Genomic DNA, 19,812 nt, shown 5'->3' on the forward strand with positions numbered 1-19,812 from the left:
TGATTCCTGTGACGCTCCAGGGACAGACGAGTCTTCGCTGAGGCCAGCTTCCAGCCTCCACCGCTGAGACTGCAGCTCTGCACAAGACGTTTGGCCAGCGGAGAAATTAAAATGGTCGTGCCCAACTGAGCCTGGTTTCTCTCAAGGTTTTTTTTCTTCACTTTCGTCAATTAGTGAAGTTTTTTTCCCTGTCTGTTGTCGCCACTGGCTTGCATGGTTCGGGATCTGTAGAGCTGCGCATCGTTGGATTTGCTCTTCAGTGTTTGGACTCTCAGTAGGGATTTTTAAACCACACTGAACTGAGCTAAACTGAACTGATTTTAATAACTACAAACTGAACTACACTGTTCCATTTACTATGACCTTTTATGTGAAGCTGCTTTGACACAATCTATATTGTATAAGTGCTATACAAATAAAGGTGAATTGAAAAAAAGTAATAATTATTATACACAGAGATTCACGATTTTTCTAGCCTCTCTTGTAAAAAGTACACTTGATAATTCATGGATAACAACAATAGTCTGATAAGTATTATAAGTAACTTTAATATGGGTTGCCTTTGGTGCTTTACATCATTATATTGGTAATTTTTTCTTTCTAGAATAAGGTGCAAGATTTGGAATAAAAGATACTTGTAAAATGCTTTCTCTATTTAACAACAATACAGTGATAGTTAACTTTACTTGCAGGTCTTATTTTAGGTCTTAAAGCCTTTTTCGATGGGTTATTTTGATAATTTATGATGGCATAACAGTCAAAATTGGAAAAATGAGCTAATGTATGGGACAAATACTGGACCTTTCACAGTAGGGGGGTGGGTCTTTCGAACCACCCAAACGCTCCATGGCTATGAGCCTGATATAAGGATGTAGTGTACATAGCGCGTTACTTTTTTAACGTTCTTTCTAAGCTTTTGAAACTTTGCATTCAGAAAGAAAACTTCAAAACTTTTGTCTATTCTGGTGATGTATGTTTTAACAAGTAAAAAGGCTGGAGCAGGGGGCAGGCAGAGACCGAAACACCTGCATCCTATCCCAGCACAGAGGCCATCCTTTGGGGCTGTGATGGCTCATCAATCTGCCTGAGCTGCAGCGAGTACCGCTCGTCTCAGACGGGGATCTCCGTGATGAGGGATAAAATGAGGCAAGACACTGGGCCGTAGAGCAAACCCACAGGACCAGAGAGAGTCCTGGAGCCACGGTGCCTGCTTAGGATGAGCAGACATGTCATGTCACTGAGAACCAGTGGAGTATTTCAAAAGAGACTGGAAGCAAAGGAAATATCCGCAAATCTATCACAAACACCTTCCTCTATAGCTCTGTTCCAAAACATAGTGAGAATATCAATGATTTCTGAAGGACCATGTGATGTTGAACTGTTGAAAATTCAGCCCTGTGTTACAGAAATATACTGAATTATAAAATAGATCAATTTATTTATGTTAAAGTGTACAGGTAGCATGCATATGCTTCCTATCCATTTTCATTGCAGACATAATGCATCAGTAACATTTCCAAATTTTTATTTATTTATGAATACTGTCCATTTAGTTTAATTTTAAGTCTATACTGGGACCTTAATCTCTGCTCCAACAACTACTGAGGTAAAAAAAGGGACTTTTACTGCCCATTTTAATTAATTATAGTACTTGCAAAAAAATGTGTACCTAAAGTGTACCCTTTTGTGTTATTCTACATATTTATTTTCTAGACATAATAAATTCAATTTTTTAGAGTTCAATTTTCTACAACATCCCATGATGTGAAGGGAGTGCATAAATAAACAGAAAACATACACGTTCAAGTGCAAAAGAGCCTTGCTAAAGAGACAGTTCAGATTTTTTAAAAAATGCTTTTGATTTACTCTGCTTCATGTCAGCAAAGATGTAGGTGACTATTTTCTTAAGTAGAACATTAAAGATGATAGTTAGCTTTTCGAAGGCCTGTTAATCAACAAATTAGCACATTTGTACTTGTTGCTGTACCTCCAATATACAGTGAGCTACTAATAATGTATGACTTTTATGTACAGTATACTATTTAACTCTCTATTCAAAATCTGGCAAATTTCTGGTCTATTTTCAATCTGGTAAATTTCCAAATAAAATGAAAATTGCAAAGATAATTGCACTTTATAAATCTGGAGATAAACACTACTTTACAAATTATAGGCCAGTTTCTATACTATCTCAGTTTTCAAAGATTTTGGAAAAACTCTTTGTTGAAAGGCTTAATAATTTTATAGAAACGCATAATCTTGAAGCTGATGAGCAATATGGTTTCAGGAAAAATAGATCAACATCTCTGGCATTAACAAAAATTACTAATAAGATAAATCAAAAGTTTTATAGGTTTAAAGAAGGCATTTGATAAAATAAATCACAATATATAGGAAAATAAATTAGAAAGGTATGATATTAGAGGAGTAGCCTTGGATTGGATAAGCGTTTAAAAAATAGGTTCATGGAAATTGTCAACCATAAATCTTCAAATCTAAATGTAAATTGTGGCATACCACAAGGATCAGTAAGGCTCAATATTGTTTATAATTTATATTAATGATATTCAGAGTTGTTCTGGGGATAATTTACCGAAACCTATGGAGTTGATTTAAACAGAAATAAATAATTTAAAATTGTGGTTTGACGTAAACAAATTATCATTAAATATAAGTAAAATAAATATGATGTTATTTTGGAAATTAAAAATCAGTCACAATGTAGATTTAAAAATTGATAATGAAGTTATAGGAAGAGTATATGCAATTAAGTTTCTTGGTGTTGTGTTGGATCATAAAATTAGTTGGAAACTGCAAATAAATAATGTAATGTCAAAATTAGTAAAAACTGTAGCAATAGTGCATAAAGCAAGCATTATCCTGGACAATAAATCAATGTATGTATTATATAACACACTTATGTTTCCATATATGAGATATTGTGTTGAAATTTGGGGGAATACATTAGGAGTTTAGATGCAAAAACCTCTAAAAGCCATTTGATATTTTCTACTAAAATTAGCATTTGTTTCTGACTCCTGTGTGTAAGCTCAGTAATTTTACGTTTATAGTGACGAATAAGTTATTTTCAATGCCTTTCAAGTGAAATAACTGAACATAAACATAGGAGGCTGATTAAAATGCTCATTTTAGGTGAACATTTCCAATGACATTTAGAGCTTTTTGAATCTGAATTCTTCACATATAAATGTAACTCACGATCCTTATATACAATGCAGAAAAAAGTAATTAAACTGATAGAAAATGTTTGGCGCATACAAATCCTTTATTTTTTAAGAGGATACTTAAGTTCAATGATTTGGTTACATTTAAAACAGCACAATTTAAGTTTAAAGCTAGGAATAAATTACTTTCGAAATGCATACAAAAGTTTTTTGAAGAAAGACAAGGGGGATATAATTTGAGAGAAGAACAAAATTTTAGGAGGCTGAAAACAACTTTTAAAAAAATTGTGTATGTCTGTATGTGATGTGATATTATGGAACAGTCTGGAACATATTATCAAACAATATCAGGATATTAATATATTTAAAACATTGTATAAATATATATTATTAAAGGTATATAATGATGAATGGAGATGATTGAAAAAGAACAAAATGAGAGAAAGGCATTTTAAAATTTCAATTAACGGCTGTTTGCAATAATATGTATTTTTTGGGTCTATGTTTTAAAATGTTAATGTACAAATAGAATCAAACAAATAATATGTCAAAGATGCCAAACTGATAAAATATGTCTCATGTAAAGCTCATATGTCTCATGTAAAAGAAATAAAAGAAGTAAAAGAAAGAAATAAGTTGAAGTAATAGATAAATGATGTGTGTGGTAATTGGGTGGGAAAATAATAAGCTTGTGCTTCATCCGCTCCATTTCGACCATGTTGAAATGTACGTTTTTGTTAAAGAATTTTTATTATATTTCTTTTCAAAGTAAATAAATAAATAAATAAATAAATAATTAAATAAATAAATAAATAAATAAATAATCAAATCAAATCTATTATTATTATTATTTTTTTATTATTATTATTATTATTATTATTATTATTATTATTATTAGTAGTAGTAGTAGTAGTAGTAGTAGTAGTAGTAGCAGTAGTAGTAATTATTATTCTTTTTCTTATACCTATTATTAATTTTGAGATTTATTGTCATAAATAATTGGTAAACCCACAAATAAATCTTTGAAGTTACCTTGGTCACCATCTTGGGAGAGTCTTTCTCTGGAGCGCGCCTGTGAGTAACTGGAGTAATGAAGATGTGTGCAGAGTCTGATGCATGCGCAGCTTCCTCCTGCTGCAGGTTCTTATTACACACGTCATCCAGCACCACCTTCACACAGTGCGCCATCTGAGGAATGAGGTCTCTGAATGCAGCCCTCCATCCAAACTCAAGACACACAACCTGAAAGTGACCACAAACATAAATGCTGGAATAGATATTTCATGGTTTAAAATATAATATGCTGCACACTTAAGCTGAAATCCTGCCAAAATGTATCAACACAACATTACAGTCTTGGCATGGTGCTCTGGGATGTTTTAGGGCTTGTTTAATGTGCACCATTAGGCTTTCTCTGATATTACCTCTTACCCTCAAATTTATATATATATATATATATATATATATATATATATATATGCTGCTTATTCAAACTGTTTATGTAAAATTTGTTTAAACAACACAATTCTTGATTTCAACTTAATTATTTTTTGCTTAATCCACTTAAATTATGTTAACTTAAGGGCGGCACGATGGCTCAGTAGTTAGCATTGTCCCCTCACAGCAAGAGGGTCACTGATTCAAGTCCCAGCTGGGTCAGTTGGCATTTCTGTGTGGAGTTTCCTCCGAGTGTTCCGGTTTCCCCCACAAAGACATGCGGTACAGGTTAATTGAATAAACTAAATTAGTGTATTTGTGTGCATGTGAGAGTGTTTAGGTGTTCAGTACTGGGTTGCAGATGGAAGGGCATCCACTGTGTAAAACATATGCTGGATAAGTTGGCAGTTCAATCCACTGTGGGGACCCCAGATGAATAAAGGGACTAAGCTGATGGAAAATTAAAGAATGAACAAATTAAATTAACTTAATCAATTTGTCTTGGGGCAACCTGAATAAATTGTGTAGATCCCTGCATTTTTTTACAGTGTAAGTAGTCTATAGTTGTTTGTGAATCTTAAAGGTTTGCAGGATCTAAGAGGTTAAAGTGCAAGATAAATAGAGCAATTGTCTCACAAAAGAGAAAAAATCTGCCAAAATGTATTGTTCATGTTAAAACCAATATAATTATTACTGTTTGTATCAGAATCAGACGAATAAAATCAGACATCTGAATGAGTTTTATTGCCAAGTTCGTGTACACATTCAATGCATTTGTTTTTGTGACTGAACTTCCACACAAAGTTAACAAGTGCTGAGGAAGCTTTGGGAGCTGAAATTCAGATATAGTATTAGACACTTTATTTTAGCATGTGCTGTAAACAGTAGTCCAATCAAAACAGACTGGGACATCTGACCGATCAGAGTGGATGCAGTCTCTTAGAAAGCAGGGGTTTAGAGAGACCTGATCCTTGAATGAACTGTTTCAGAAAAAAAAGACCAGATACTGCAATGCAAAATACAGTACATTATGAGAAGAATGAAAGTTTTCTCAGTTTTTTTTATTGTTCGTTTTGCTTTAAAATAAATTTGAACATTTTACACTAGTTTACAAAAACATAATCTTGAACCTTTAAAATAGCGTACTGTAACTGGGGCACTGTAAATTCTTAACCATGAGTAAAATAAAATGAAAAAAATTAATTAAATTAATTAATTAAATAATATAATACAAAACAAAAATAATAATATAATAACATAAAAACAAAATAAGATAAAATAAAATAAAACAAATAAAAGTTTAATTAAATAATATAAAACAAAGATAATAATAAAATGAAAATGAAATAAAAAAAAACAAAAAATAAAATTAAACAAAATATTGAAATAAAACAAAATAAAACAAAACAAAAAATAAATTAAAACAAAAAAAAAAAAAAATTTAATGAAATAAAACAAAAATGATGAAATAATTTTAAAAAATTATTATTAAAAATAATACAATAAAATAAAATAAAATAAAATAAAATAAATATTTTTTAAATAATTCTTCATCTGATTTTAAATCTAAACTTGAGCTACATCTCTACTTATTTAACTTTTTATTTTTATTTATTTTTATCTTTGGTTTTTCTTTTTATTCAAATTAAATCTGTCTGTTTATTTCTTATTTGACTGTATTCTATGCTTGTTTTGTACAGCACTTTGACCAGTGTAAGCTGAATAAAAGCAAAAAGAAATAAAGAGTTGATTACAATTGAGTAAAGTTCTTGGTTATTTCAAAAGTCAAAAAAGGGCACTAAAAATATGTTTAACAGTATTTTCACCATAAATGAATAAATAAGGAATCACCTCATTGTTCTGCAACACAAGATCACCTGCAGCTTTGTCTTCTGTTGCCGTCACCTCCATATCATCCCTGACCTTCTTCAGGACCCCTGCATGGAAAAAGCCAAATCAAACACAGTGCATCTACAGTAAACTGTCACTACAGCCTCGCGAAAGGAAGTGTGCTCCAAATCCTCCAATTTCCAGCTCATTAAAAACATTTCACGCAATACCATCTCATATGTTCCGTTAACATATTAGCATATGCATTCACGCTCTACATGGTGCCTTTGGAAAAGAAGTCAATGTGTGGGGTGTCAGGGTCAGGCCAGGTCAACATATTAAACTCCAACAAACAACGACGTGATTCGCCCAGCAAAGTGGAGGAAAGAAAGAAAGCTGATGCAGTAATTGCAACAGTAAGCTTTGTTAAATTCGGAGACTTTGGAGATGATTTGAACCCCTGATAGCTATGACCATATCTGGGCTAATCCATGGAAGGGTTAGAGGGAGGATAAGTGTGTGTGTGCTTGTTGTGGGGCAAATTAAAAGTGCATGCATCAAGGCCGCATTTTTCTAATCAGACGCTTCGGAAGTGAGACCCCGGGCGAGGCAATTTAGTTGAAGAAGAGAGAGAGAGAGAGCAGAGTCAAGCGAAGGAGTGGAAAAGCAGCCGGCATGTCACTTTTTGACCTTTAAGCCCATCTGATGAATTTCTGGTAATTAAGTCGTTTGATTGGCTGAATTAATGATTTGGATAACTGCCCTTTAAAGGCTGTTTACTTCTCAGTAAATCCAGCCCTTTTCTGCTTGTCCTGTTTTTTAATGTAACCTTTACAGAAATTACTATACGCACCAGTCACTTTCATAGCAGAAAAAATAAAAAATAAATGAAAAGAAATTTCCTGCCTACTCAATTTGTGCATGTTTCCATATGCAAAAAGAATACGCACACACACAGAACGAGAACTGTGAAGAAAGGTGAGAAAACTCTCATTAAAAAAGCATATGTATACAAGGTAACGCTACAGGCCACTAGTCTGGTCTCATAAGCTGCCTGTAGAGACGTCGCTATTATATGCTGGAATTGGAGGCATGTCATATTTAAAGGCTCCGTCGAGCACAATATAGCTTGAGGTTTTTCCGCTCCCACGGTGACAAATCATTTCACATGTCAGATTTGGAACAGACTGTTGTCAGAAATCTTGATCGGCTGCCATTTATTTACACTATGCTGATATCCCCTTAAAAAAAACACACACACACACATAATAACCATATATCTTGTTGACTGGCATATATCACATTCAGTCTGAGGGCAACATAAACCACTTATTTGTATCTGTATGTGTTTTCGTAGATGCTTCAGGGGGACATTTGCTTACTATGGATGTTTTGTTGATTACTATTAAGTATTTAAAGATAAAGTTTATGCAAAAAAATGAAAAGTTGACTGTTGACTTTATTTTGGATTACTTGATTCTGAAGAATCTGCCTAAAAATATAATAAAAACCATTATAAAAACAATAATATCACAATAAATAAATGAATAAACAAATTATATTTTATTATATGTAGTCATGAGATGAAAATTGGCTTGAATTGTAAATGTCAGCCTCCATTTAATTTTGAGCAATGATTTTAACATACATTCACTGGCCACTTTATTACGTACACATTACTAGCACCGGGTTGGACCTTTTGTTGCCTTCAGAACTGCCATCATCCTTTATGACATAGATTCAACAAGGTACTGGAAACATTCTTCAGAGATTTTGGTTTATATTGACATGATAGCATCGGCTGATACAATGCATCCATGCTTCCATGTTGTTGATGCCAAATTCTGACCCTACCATTCTGTTGCAGCAGAAATGGAAACTCATCAGACCAGGCAACATTTTCCCAATCTTCCAATGTCTAATTTTGGTGAGCCTGTGCGAACTGTTGCCTCAGTTTCCAGTTCTTAGCTGACAGGAGTGGCACCTGGTGTGGTCTTCTGCTGCTGTAGCCTATCCGCCTCAAGGTTGGACGTGTTGTGTGTTCAGAGATGCTCTTCTGGATACCTCGGTTGTAACGAGTGGTTATTTGAGTTCCTGTTGCCTTTCTATCAGCTTGAACCAGTCTGACCATTCTCCTCTGACCTCTGGCATCAACAAGGCATTTGCTCCCACAGAACTGCCACTCACTGGATTTTCTCTCTTTAGGACCATTCTCTGTAAACCCTAGAGATGGTTGTGCGTGAAAATTCCAATAGATCAGCAGTTTCTGAAATACTCAGACCAGCCCGTCTGGCACCAAAAACCATGCCACGTTCTAAGTCACTAAAATCACCTTTCTTCCCCATACTGATGCTCGGTTTGAACTGCAGCAGATCGTCTTGATCATGTCGACATGCCTGAATGCATTGATTTGCTGCCATGTGATTAGATGATTAGAAATTTGCGTTAACGAGCAGTTGAACAGGTGTACCTAACAAAGTAGCCGCTGAGTATACTTATACAATGGTAAATAAATATTTCTTAATTATTATAGCAGTTTTGCCTAATACTGTATTTATTTTGTTGAAACTATAATAAGAGATTAAAGAAACAATATAAAAAGACATATACAGTCTATAGTTTCAGAAATATTTGATAATCAAACTATCATAGCAAATGTTGTTAAAGTGTACCTTTAAAACTGCTGACTGATTCTCCAGCACAGTTAAGAAAACCCAGATGAGTTGCCAAGTCCTCCACTGTTTGCTCCAGCTTCAGTAAGGTGGATGTCAGCTTGGTCAAGCACCTGAGCTGATGGGAGGTGAGGCAGAAGTTTCGACCTCTTTGGGGAGGATCCTGAGGAGCTGTACAAGAACATAAGAAATATTCTGTCAAGACCAGCATATTCTGTGTTGTGGTTCTGTGGTGTATCAGTTCTGCTGGGATAATCACAAATTTCAAGAAACAGTTGAAGATGCAACTCTTCTGCAAGCACTTTCTAAACCACAACTTTAAACAAAGGCACTGTCTTATAAATAACAAAAAATATTGTCAGCGTTTTCATATAGGCTATAGTTTACTCTTTAAAACTGGCATTGTGGTATTTCAAATAATGTTAGTTCTTATATTATGAAGTGTTTTGTGAAACTTGGTACATCATTTGAAAGTTCCTTTCTATAAAAGCACTTTAAGAGACTTCCTCGGTCAAACAGTTAATAAAAACTGTACTTGTCTGCAAAAATCAGCAGCTAAATTTTGTAGATGAACAGTATATTTACGCTAGTCTAGCTTGAACAATCCTAAACCAGTCTAAATCAGGGAAATATTATTTGTGGACAAGTCAGATTCAAATCTGTTGAGATTGCAGAATTCACAGGAGAGGTCTGTGGAATCTTAATTCCTTGGAGATTCCAAGATTTGTCCTGCAGACAGTTTCTGGGGAAAGGTACAGAACAAAATCTGAAGTATCGATGATCCCAATAAGCACAGTGGCTTCAATCATCAGTAAATTGAAGAAGTTTGGATCCTCCTGAACTCTTCCTACAGTGGGCTGCCTAGGCAAACTGAGCAATCTGAGAAACCAGGGGAGAGGGGCTAGTAAGAGAGATGACCAAGAACACAAATGTTACTCCAAAAGGGTGTGACAGAGTGGCCAAACTTGCAGACTGTCAAAAGGTAACTGGAGGAAACAAAATGCTCTGGTCTGATGAAATAAAGATTTAACTGAAGGAAGAAAACAGGCAGCACTCATCATCATCCCTGCAGTGATACATGAGGATGTTTTTCGCTGGCAGGAACTGGTGGGCTAGTGAGGTGTAAAAATTACAACAGTTTGTACTGCAGATTGGTCGAATGGCTAAAAAGCTATCAGTACGACGGTGAAAAACAACATTTCTAGTCAAACCATCCTTCTGTAATTTTATGCCAAACGGAAATATAAATAAGGGCTGTTATTATAACTAAAAATGTGGGAGAGCATTGCTATTGTGTGATTGTATTGTATTTGAATTTGGAGCAATTCATTGTAAAAATAAATCATAAATAATTCACAGAAATACTTGAAAATGAAGTTATTTTATGGCAATAATTCTCTATGGTTACAACAGAGCAAGAGAGGAGCAGAACAGGAAAAATGCAGTGCAGGAAAAAAAACAGCTTACAAGTTTACCACCTATTTTGTATCTTTCTTGACCATGTGACCAAAGCCTAAATACTGATACATACAAATTGACCAATCAACATGTCACCACATCAAAAACAAAAAGTCCACACACCAGTTGCTGATCTTGTTACTATCTGCCTTCGGAATCTGTATAAACCTTCTTGCTGAAAAAGACATGTTTTGCCATATTAACAAATGCATATGACAATTTGCCTTCCTACTGAGGATTGAGGGAAAGATCAATGCAACTATGTACAGAGACATCCCTAATGAAAAAGCCCCAGAGCACTCTGGACCCTAAGCACACAAAGGTGATAAAATCTTGAGTCTGTAAAAAGTCCAACAAAGTATCGAGCAAAGGCTGTGAATACTTATGTACATGTGCTTTGATTTGTTTAATAATATAGCAAAGATTTCAAACAAATTTCTTTCATTTTGCCAGTATGGATTATTATTTGTCAAATTTTGAGGAAAATAATTGATTGAATTTGTTTTGAAATAAGATTGTAAGATAACATTCAATCATTGATTCATTTTCAACCGCTTTTCCGGAGCTGGGTCATGGGGGCAGCAGTCTTAAGAAAGAACCCCTTAAGAAAGACTTCCCTCTCCCCAGACACTTCCTCCAGCTCCTCCGGGCGGATCCTGGGGTGTTCCCAGGCCAGTTGAGAGACAAAGGCTGCGTCCGAAACCGCATACTTCCATACTATACAGTACGCTAAACTCAGTATGCGAGCCGAGTAGTATGTCCGAATTCATACAATTCGAAAATCAGTATGCGAGAAGTACCCGGTTGACTTCCTGCTCCCGGCGAGATTCGGAAGTGTGCATCCCATGCATGCTGCACTATCCCATGATGCCCCGTGAGCGAATTCATGAATAGGAGTGAAGCAACGCAACTGACGCAGGTCGGTCACATGACCATGACAAAATGACGGATGTAGTACGTCCGAATTCCATTCATACTTTTTACATTCATACTGTATAGAACATACTGAGTAGTATGTTTAAATTCAAATGCTGTACCTACTGAAGAGTAGGCGGTTTCGGATGGAGCCATAGTCCCTTCAGCGTTTCCTGGGTCTTCCCTGATACCTCCTCCCAGTGGGACATGCCTGGAACATCTCTCTAGGTAGGCGTCCAGGGGGCTTTCATGCCCGAGCCACCTCAGCTGGCTTTTCTCGATGTGGAGGAGTAGCGGCTCTACTCCGAGCTCCTCCTGGGTGACAGAGCTCCTCACCCTATCTACAAGGGTGAGTCCTGACACCCTGTGAAGGAAACTCATTTTGGCCACTTGTATCCAAGATCTTGTCCTTTCGGTCACGACCCAAACTCATGACCATGGATGAGAGTAAAAATGTGGATTGACTGATAAATCTAGAGCTACGCCTTTCGGCTCAGCTCCTTCTTTACCACACCGGATCGGTACATCAACCACATTACTGCTGCCGCTGCACATGTGCACACCAAAGTATCTCACATTCCATCCTTCCCTCACTCGTGAACAAAACCCCAAGATACTTGAACTCCACCTGGGGTAAGGAATTTCCTCCAACATGGAGATGGCAAACCACCTTTTTTTGGTGGAGCACCATGGCCTCGGACTTGGAGGTGCTGATTCTCATCCCAGCCGTGTCACACTCAGCAGCAAACCACCCGAGTGCATGCTGAAGGTCCTTGTTTGATGAAGCAAACAGACCAACATCATCTGCGAATAACAGAGATGAGATCCTGTGGTCCCTAAACCAGACCCCTTCCAGCTGCACTCTGAAACTCTGTACATAAAAATTATGAACATAATTGGTGACAAAGGGCAGCCCTGCCGGAGTCCAACATGCACTGGAAACAAGTTTGACTTATTGCTGGCAATGCCAACTAAACTCCTACTCTGTTCATAAAGGGACGAGACAGCCCTATACAGTATATGTCTGCTACATGATTTGGGAAAAAATAGTGGATACAGCATCTGCCAGTAATGGCTAACTGGATCCAGTCAAACTTGCCTACGTGGGACCACCATAGAAATTTGACCAGATATTTTCACAGTGTTATTTTAAATTCATACCCTGTGTTACAGAATGACTGCTAAAAAATGATAATTTTGTTAACATCAAATTCAATTTTTCATTATGCGTTTCTAGGTAGAGCATATTGAAGGCTACACCGAAGGACATTTCCAACAAGACGCTTGGCACACCGTAATCTGAGATTGCACATTTCACACATAAATAAAATAATAAAAGCTGAAAGACTTTGTGAATGTGCATTTGACACCAGGGGGCTGTGAACCGTGGCCTCGCAATCTACACCAATCCCACAGAGGCTGTAAAGTTTCCTCTCAAATCTACAGTCAAACATTGCTGGGCACAAACTTTCTCCTGTAACCCGCCGATGACCCTCATCTCCAGCGTGGCTCTCCCATTTCTGCAGCTGCCAAAGCCATCACCCAGGGGATGTTCCGCATTAGGCCTGAAGAATGGGCCGCGGAGAAGAGGGCTGCGGTATTTTCAGACACTTCGACAAATACTTTTGTGTGTGCTCTTAAATGACTTCCTCTGACAGAAAAGGCATTGGGGAGTGGATCAGGAAGGCATTAGCCCCGGCTATGAAAGCTCCAGGAAGACTGAGTGGGAAAGAAATGGAGGGAGGGAAGAAATAAAAGAAAAGGAGAGCCAATAATTGCAACAATATAGCCTCTGGATTCTAACGCCATATTGTCACTTTGTTATCACCAAGCTGACAATATGACAGCGATCTTAAACTCTCATTTCTATCCACTTAATCAGGCACTAACTGTGAACAAACAGCGGAGATCAAAATTAGAAAGCAACCTACAATTTCTGAAATTTTGAGGTCACTTCTTTGTCCTATTCTAAGATAAGCTACTGTATAGGTGCACACAGAATCTACGTCTGATTTTTAAGCCCAACGTTCAGTCTTTTGTTTTATTATGTAACTGTGTGTAAATGTAAATGTATTCAGCTTTTTATATTCATTTAGTAATAGGCTTGAATAATAGGCAAACGTTTAGATGATTATTTTAGAAATATGAAGAAATATTTGCTGTATTTTGATATATAAGAGACATTATTTGTTCATTTATTAATCAAACAAGTGCTTCTAAATGGATTTGCATTTTGAAAAATTAAATAAAATGTAAAAAGTTATCATTTTTATTTTTATTTATTATACATATTTCTTTGCTATACACTACCTGACAAAAGTCTTGTCGGCTATCCAAGTTTTAGGAACAACAAATAATAACTTGACTTCTAGTTGATCATTTGGTATCAGAAGTGGTTTATATGAAAGGCAAAGGCCACTAGATTAGTCTTATTTTACCAAAATAAAATATGATCATGCCTTGATTTCGAATTATTTAATTAGGACAGTAAGGTCGGACTTTGTTTAGACAAAAGTCTTGGCACTTAACAGAAATAACGTACAGTATAGAATATAAAATCATGGTGCAGTGGAAAAAGAATAATATTGTGTATGACTCCCATGAACTTGGAGGACTGCATTCATACATCTCTGCAATGACTCAAATAACTTAAAATAATAAAATAATTTATAAAGTCATCTGGAATGGCAAAGAAAGCGTTCTTACAGGACTTCCAGAGTTCATTGGGATTCTTTGGATTCATCTTTAATGCCTCCTCCTTCATCTTACCTCAGACATACTCAATAATGCTCCATAATAACTTTGATGTGGAGGCTGAAGTATGAGAAGGAGCGCTATCCTGAGGTTTCTAATGTAACAGGCAGCACAAATGTCTTGATACCTCAGGCTGTTGATGTTGCCATCCTGAGTGAGATGTCAGAGATCTCTTGATATCCCCATACTGAATGTAAAACCAAATCATAATTTTTCCCTCACCAAACTTGACTGATTTGATTCCTGTGAGAATTTTGGGTCCATGTGGGTTTCATTAAGTCTTCTGCAGTATTTGTGGAAGCTCAGAGTTCTGATATAAACCAGATTGAAAATTTTATAAAGATCATTGGTGGCAAAATTATGGCTGAGGATGTGCTCAAGTCATTAAAAGCAAGGGTCTTTACATAATTACTAATTTCTGACTGCTGTAAGATTCAGAAATATTTGCTGTAATCATTTTGTTTCCAACCTACAGTCATTGCTGTTCCCGAATATTGGTCAATAATATATTTTATTCTATTGTTTTTGGGGGTACTTTATAAATCCCTGTTGGACTAGGACAAAATAACCACAATTAAATTATTTCTAAAAAACGCAGGTGTTCATAAACTGTTCTCTAATTTTGATCACCACAATACATTCATTTGTTTTATAAGTGATTAAAATTAGAGAACAGTTTATTGCAGAGATGCAGTAGATTGCAGAGATGCAGAGACTGACCCCATGAGGTTGGATAGCATGTGCCTTGGATTTCATACACTTCTAATGTATATGTATGTGATATATGTGTGTGCAATTTATTTATTTATTTTTTACAGGTGAGCATGTCATGCAAGCATCTTGGCTCTTCATTAATGGGGTCCGGAGGGAGACTGTGAGGCAGAACTGGGAAACGGCTACACGAATGCATGGGGATCCACTTCGCCCTTATACAAGCACATCAGCCTGTCAGTAAAACCACTCCAAGCACACTGCATTATGTATAAGACCTGTGCATGAAGCGCCACATGCAGCACACAAGTAACATGTGTATTGAGAATTGGAGTACTTTAAGTCCTATCATAGTAACCACAACTGTGTATATAAATTCAGGATAAACTCTCATCTTAATGAAGTGCATAACCGTGTTCACATCTTTATGGAAGTACCCTAATATGTGTTTCACTGGATTATTATTTGTAAGTGCTTGTGTAAGTGATTGACATACACATACAGTTTTATGCAAAAGTTTGGCCACATAATTATCATATTTGCAAGTCACATGATGGCCTTTCAAAGCAGCAGTTTCATTTAAATATATGTTATACCCTATGGAAAAAGCAACATTTCAGTTGTGACATTACATTTGTTTAATCAACAGATGCAATGCAGTTTAAGTCATAACAAAATCAGACAGGTGAAAAAAATTAGACACCCCAGCAAAATAATGACATACATTTTTTGTAGAGCCAGCTTTTACTGAAATTACAGCCTGCAGAAGACAAGGACAAGTCACAGAATTTATGATGAAGGCATTTCGGACCTTCCTTCCTTGCAAAACGTCTCCAATTCAAGTTTGTTGGGTGCTGAGTGTGAATGGGCTTTTTCAAATCAATCCATAGATTTTCAATGATGTACAAGTCTAGGGACTGGGATGGCCATTCTAGAGCATTGTATCGTGTCTGAGCATGAATTCCTTGGTAGATCTGGAACTGCAATTGGGTCATTGTCCTGCTGAAACATCCAACCCTGGAGTAACTTCTGCATCTTGACTGATTCCTGAACATTGTTCTTAAGAACCTACTGATACTGGGTGGAATTCATGCGACCTTCAACTCTAACAAGGTTTCCAGTACCTGTGCTTGCCACACATCCCCACAGCATGATAGACCCGCCACCAAATGGGATGATTGTTATTATATTTTATTATTGTTACATCTATTTGAGGGCGTCACGGTGGTGCAGTGGGTAAAACGATCGCCTCACAGCAAGAAGGTCGCTCGTTCGAGCCTCGGCTGGGTCAGTTGGCATTTCTGTGTGGAGTTTACATGTTCTCCCTGTGTTGGTGTGGGTTTTCATCCGGGTGCTCCGGTTTCCCTCACAGTTCAAAGACGTGCTATAGGTGAATTGGGTAAGCTAAAAACTGTCCATAATGTGTGTGTGTGTGTGTGTGTGTGTGTGTGTGTGTGTGTGTGTGTGTGTGTGTGTGTGTGTGTGTGTGTGTGTGTGTGTGTGTGAATGAGTGTTTATGGATGTTTTCCAGTAATGGGTTGTAGCTGGAAGGGCATCCGCTGCATAAAACATGTGCTGGATAAGTTGGCGGTTCCTTCCGCTGTGGCGACTCCAGATTAATAAAGGGACTGAGCCAAAAACAAAATGAATGAATGAGTGAATGGATATCTATTTGAAAATTAAATTAATTAAATAATTAAATTAAATATAATTATTACTATTAGGTACATAAACTAAAACTTTACCATGCAGTCTTCAAATTAGTTTAAATAAGCATTGCATGTCAGATTAAATTCAGCAGTAGAATATATAAAGATTGAACTATTATTTACATATTATTTAAATTGTTTCACGGGTGTCAGAGTTCACAATCTATGGTATACTAATGGCTCGTTTCCACTGACTGGTACGGTACGGTATGGTTTGGTACGGGTCACCTTTATCAAGCTTGCGTTTCCACTAACAAGGGTACCCTTTTGGTGGGCGTGGTGTACGACAGAAAGTTTCAGTCAACGTCATTCTTGCTGGAGGAAATGTCTACAATAAAGCTGTACGGGTCATTCACATATCATATGAAAAGCACTTCTCACAAAACAGAGGCTTTACACACATAAATACTTGTGAAGAAATGTTTATTACTAACTTTTCTATGAATATGAGTTGATTATAATTGCAGATCAATGACAGTGCGAAACAGCCTACTGTAACGTTTGTAATTATATTAAATAACTAAATAAATGAACATATATAAACACATACAGCCCCTTACAGTCTCCGATATGTTATCAATTACAGAAGAACTACACACAACAGACATTTCGTCTGTATTTAGGTTAAAAAACCACACAATATATAGCCTACAGTCAGTGTCAACCTCTCATCTGTGTCTATAATCTTCAGCAGCACATGTAGCCTCTGTTAGAGAATAATAATCAATAATCAAGCGCAGGTTATTATCATCAGCTCAATAAGTTTGTTATTTCAGATATAATGTTAGACGCGCAGTGAAGGAAGAAAGCGAAACCGCTCGCACTTCAGACTGCCTCGTAAAAAAAACTACGCGGCACAGGGTAAATCTGCTCTACTCCATGGCTTTGTGGCTGCTTATCAAGACGACGACAAGGTTTGTTTGAGCCTGGGCCGACCATGGCTCGTTATTATATGTATAAATAATTCCGCTGTAATCTCTCGGCTGTGCGTGTATTTTAAATATGGCAGTTTTTTGTTTTCATTTTGGCTTGTTGTGTAAGCGAATGACGTATCTCTGTAAACCAATAGCGTTCAGCTGCGCGTCTAGCTCCGCCTTTTGGTACCCTTTCTCGTGTTTGGTACCCTTTCGAAAGGGTGCCGAAACAGTGGTACGGTACGGTACGGTTCGGTACGCTTTTTGACAGTGAAAACGGCTATAAAAGCGTACCAAACCAAACCGAATTGTACCGTACCACTCAGTGGAAACGGGCCTTAAAAGCATTCCAACTAATCAAACTGCCTCTGAATTGTCACTAAAATGCCAGTAATTGGTTACAATTCTTAACAACGCAATACAAATTGTAATCATAAACCATTGATGCTCTTCAAGGAACATTTTCAAGAACTTTTCAAGACGGTTGTCTGAGCAGGTACCAGTTTTGGCCCATTTGGTATGGGTGGTATGGTACGGTTCAGTTCGGTACGTTTTTATGGCCGTTACCACTGTCAAAAGGTACCAAAAAGTGAACCGTACCGTACCACTTTTTGGTTACCCGTTCAGTAGGGTACCTAGCACTACAAAAGTGTACCAAAAGGCAGAGCAAGATGCGCAGCTAGACACTATTGGTTTACAGAGATATGTCACTAGCTCGTGCACAAGCTAGAAGAATGAAAACAAAGGAACCACCATTTTTAAATACACAGCCGAGACATTACACTGTAATAATTTATACAGATAATAACGAGCCATGGTCGACCCGAGCTTAAACAAACCTTGTCGACGTCTTGATGAACAGCCACAAAGCCAAGAAGAAGAGCAGAAGCTACCCCGTGCCCCGTAGTTGTTTACAAGTCGGTCTAAAGCACAATCATTTTTGCTTTTTCACATGCGCGAGCTGCATGTCTATATTTAAAACAACAAACTTCTTGAGCTGATGATAATAACAGGCACATGATTATTGAAGTGCTTCTGTCATCCGATCCATTCAGAAACTGACAAAAGTGACGCACGAAAAAAAACAAAGGAGAAGCCGGAAAAACAAAGAAGCAAATGATTCTTACAGCTACCTGAAAGGTAAAACTGCCATGTTTAATTATGATCATCACCTTTTGGACTATTATGAACTCGGAATGATGGAGATACTTTCTAAAAAGAATTTAGATGTGCTAGTGAAGATTAACGATACAGATGAGAGGTTTGCACTGATTGTAGGCTATATGTTGCATGTTATTTTTGAACTCAAATAAGGACTAAATGTATGTTGTGTGTAGTTTTTTTCTGTAATTGGTAACATATCGGAGACTGTACGCGGCTGTATGTGTTCATATATGTTGCATTTATTTATTTATTTTATATAATTACAGACGTTACAGGTGGCTATTTCACCCTGTCATTGATCAGCAGTTTTAATCAAATCCTGTTCATAGAAAGGTTAGTGATGAACATTTATACAGAAGTATTTATGTGTGTAAAAATGTTTGTGAGAAGTGCTTCTCATATGATATGTGAATGACCCGGTCAGCTTTACTTTGACATTTCCGAGCGAGAATGATGTCGACAGAAACTTTCTCATACACCATGCCCACCATTGCTACCCTTTTGGCAGTGGAAATGCAAGCCTGATAAAGGTGACCTGTACCGCCCCGTACCGTACCATACTATACCACTCAGAGGAAATTGGCCATTTGATTAGGTATTGATACGTTTAGCTGCAGAAAGTTTCACACTGTTACATTTCTACACCAAAGTTTCAGCACGTGTAACAAAACTAGTCTAAATAAAAATTGTATATAAACAAGAAGCATATTCAAGCAGCTCTGTTAATTTGACTTGCAATTGCAGTAACACACAATGCATACAGTAGGTAGACCCATCCACACACTATTTCTTATAGAAGAATACTTACATCACCGTGACAATAAAAGGACATTTTCTATGTTTCAGGACAAATTTCATGCCATTTTCTTCTTTGTGTAATGCAAAATGTTACAAAAATCTACTCGAGCAAACCTGTCATTCATCTCCATCCCTCTTAGTGGTGTCCTTGAACCCCACCCATCCACGACACCCCCAGCACTAACTCACACTTAGAGCAGGCATCTCACCTTTATGTTTAATGCTCCGCTGTCATTCTATCTAGTCTTCTCCTCCCACCCAGCCA

General features: G+C 36.8%; 1 protein-coding gene across 1 annotated transcript in view; it reads right to left on the reverse strand.

Moving 5' to 3' along the window:
• The window catches only part of kiaa0825 (KIAA0825 ortholog), a 342,528-nt gene that overhangs the window by 280,886 nt on the left and 41,830 nt on the right, over positions 1-19,812 (reverse strand). The window contains exons 5-7 of the mRNA XM_056458473.1: positions 9,125-9,295; positions 6,474-6,559; positions 4,218-4,427 (exon numbers count right to left, since the gene is read on the reverse strand). Coding sequence (XP_056314448.1) covers positions 4,218-4,427; positions 6,474-6,559; positions 9,125-9,295 — 467 coding nt within the window. The remainder of the gene's footprint in view (positions 1-4,217; positions 4,428-6,473; positions 6,560-9,124; positions 9,296-19,812) is intronic.

This window comes from Danio aesculapii, chromosome 5, assembly GCF_903798145.1.
Source record: "Danio aesculapii chromosome 5, fDanAes4.1, whole genome shotgun sequence".
In the NCBI taxonomy this organism is placed as follows: domain Eukaryota; kingdom Metazoa; phylum Chordata; class Actinopteri; order Cypriniformes; family Danionidae; genus Danio; species Danio aesculapii.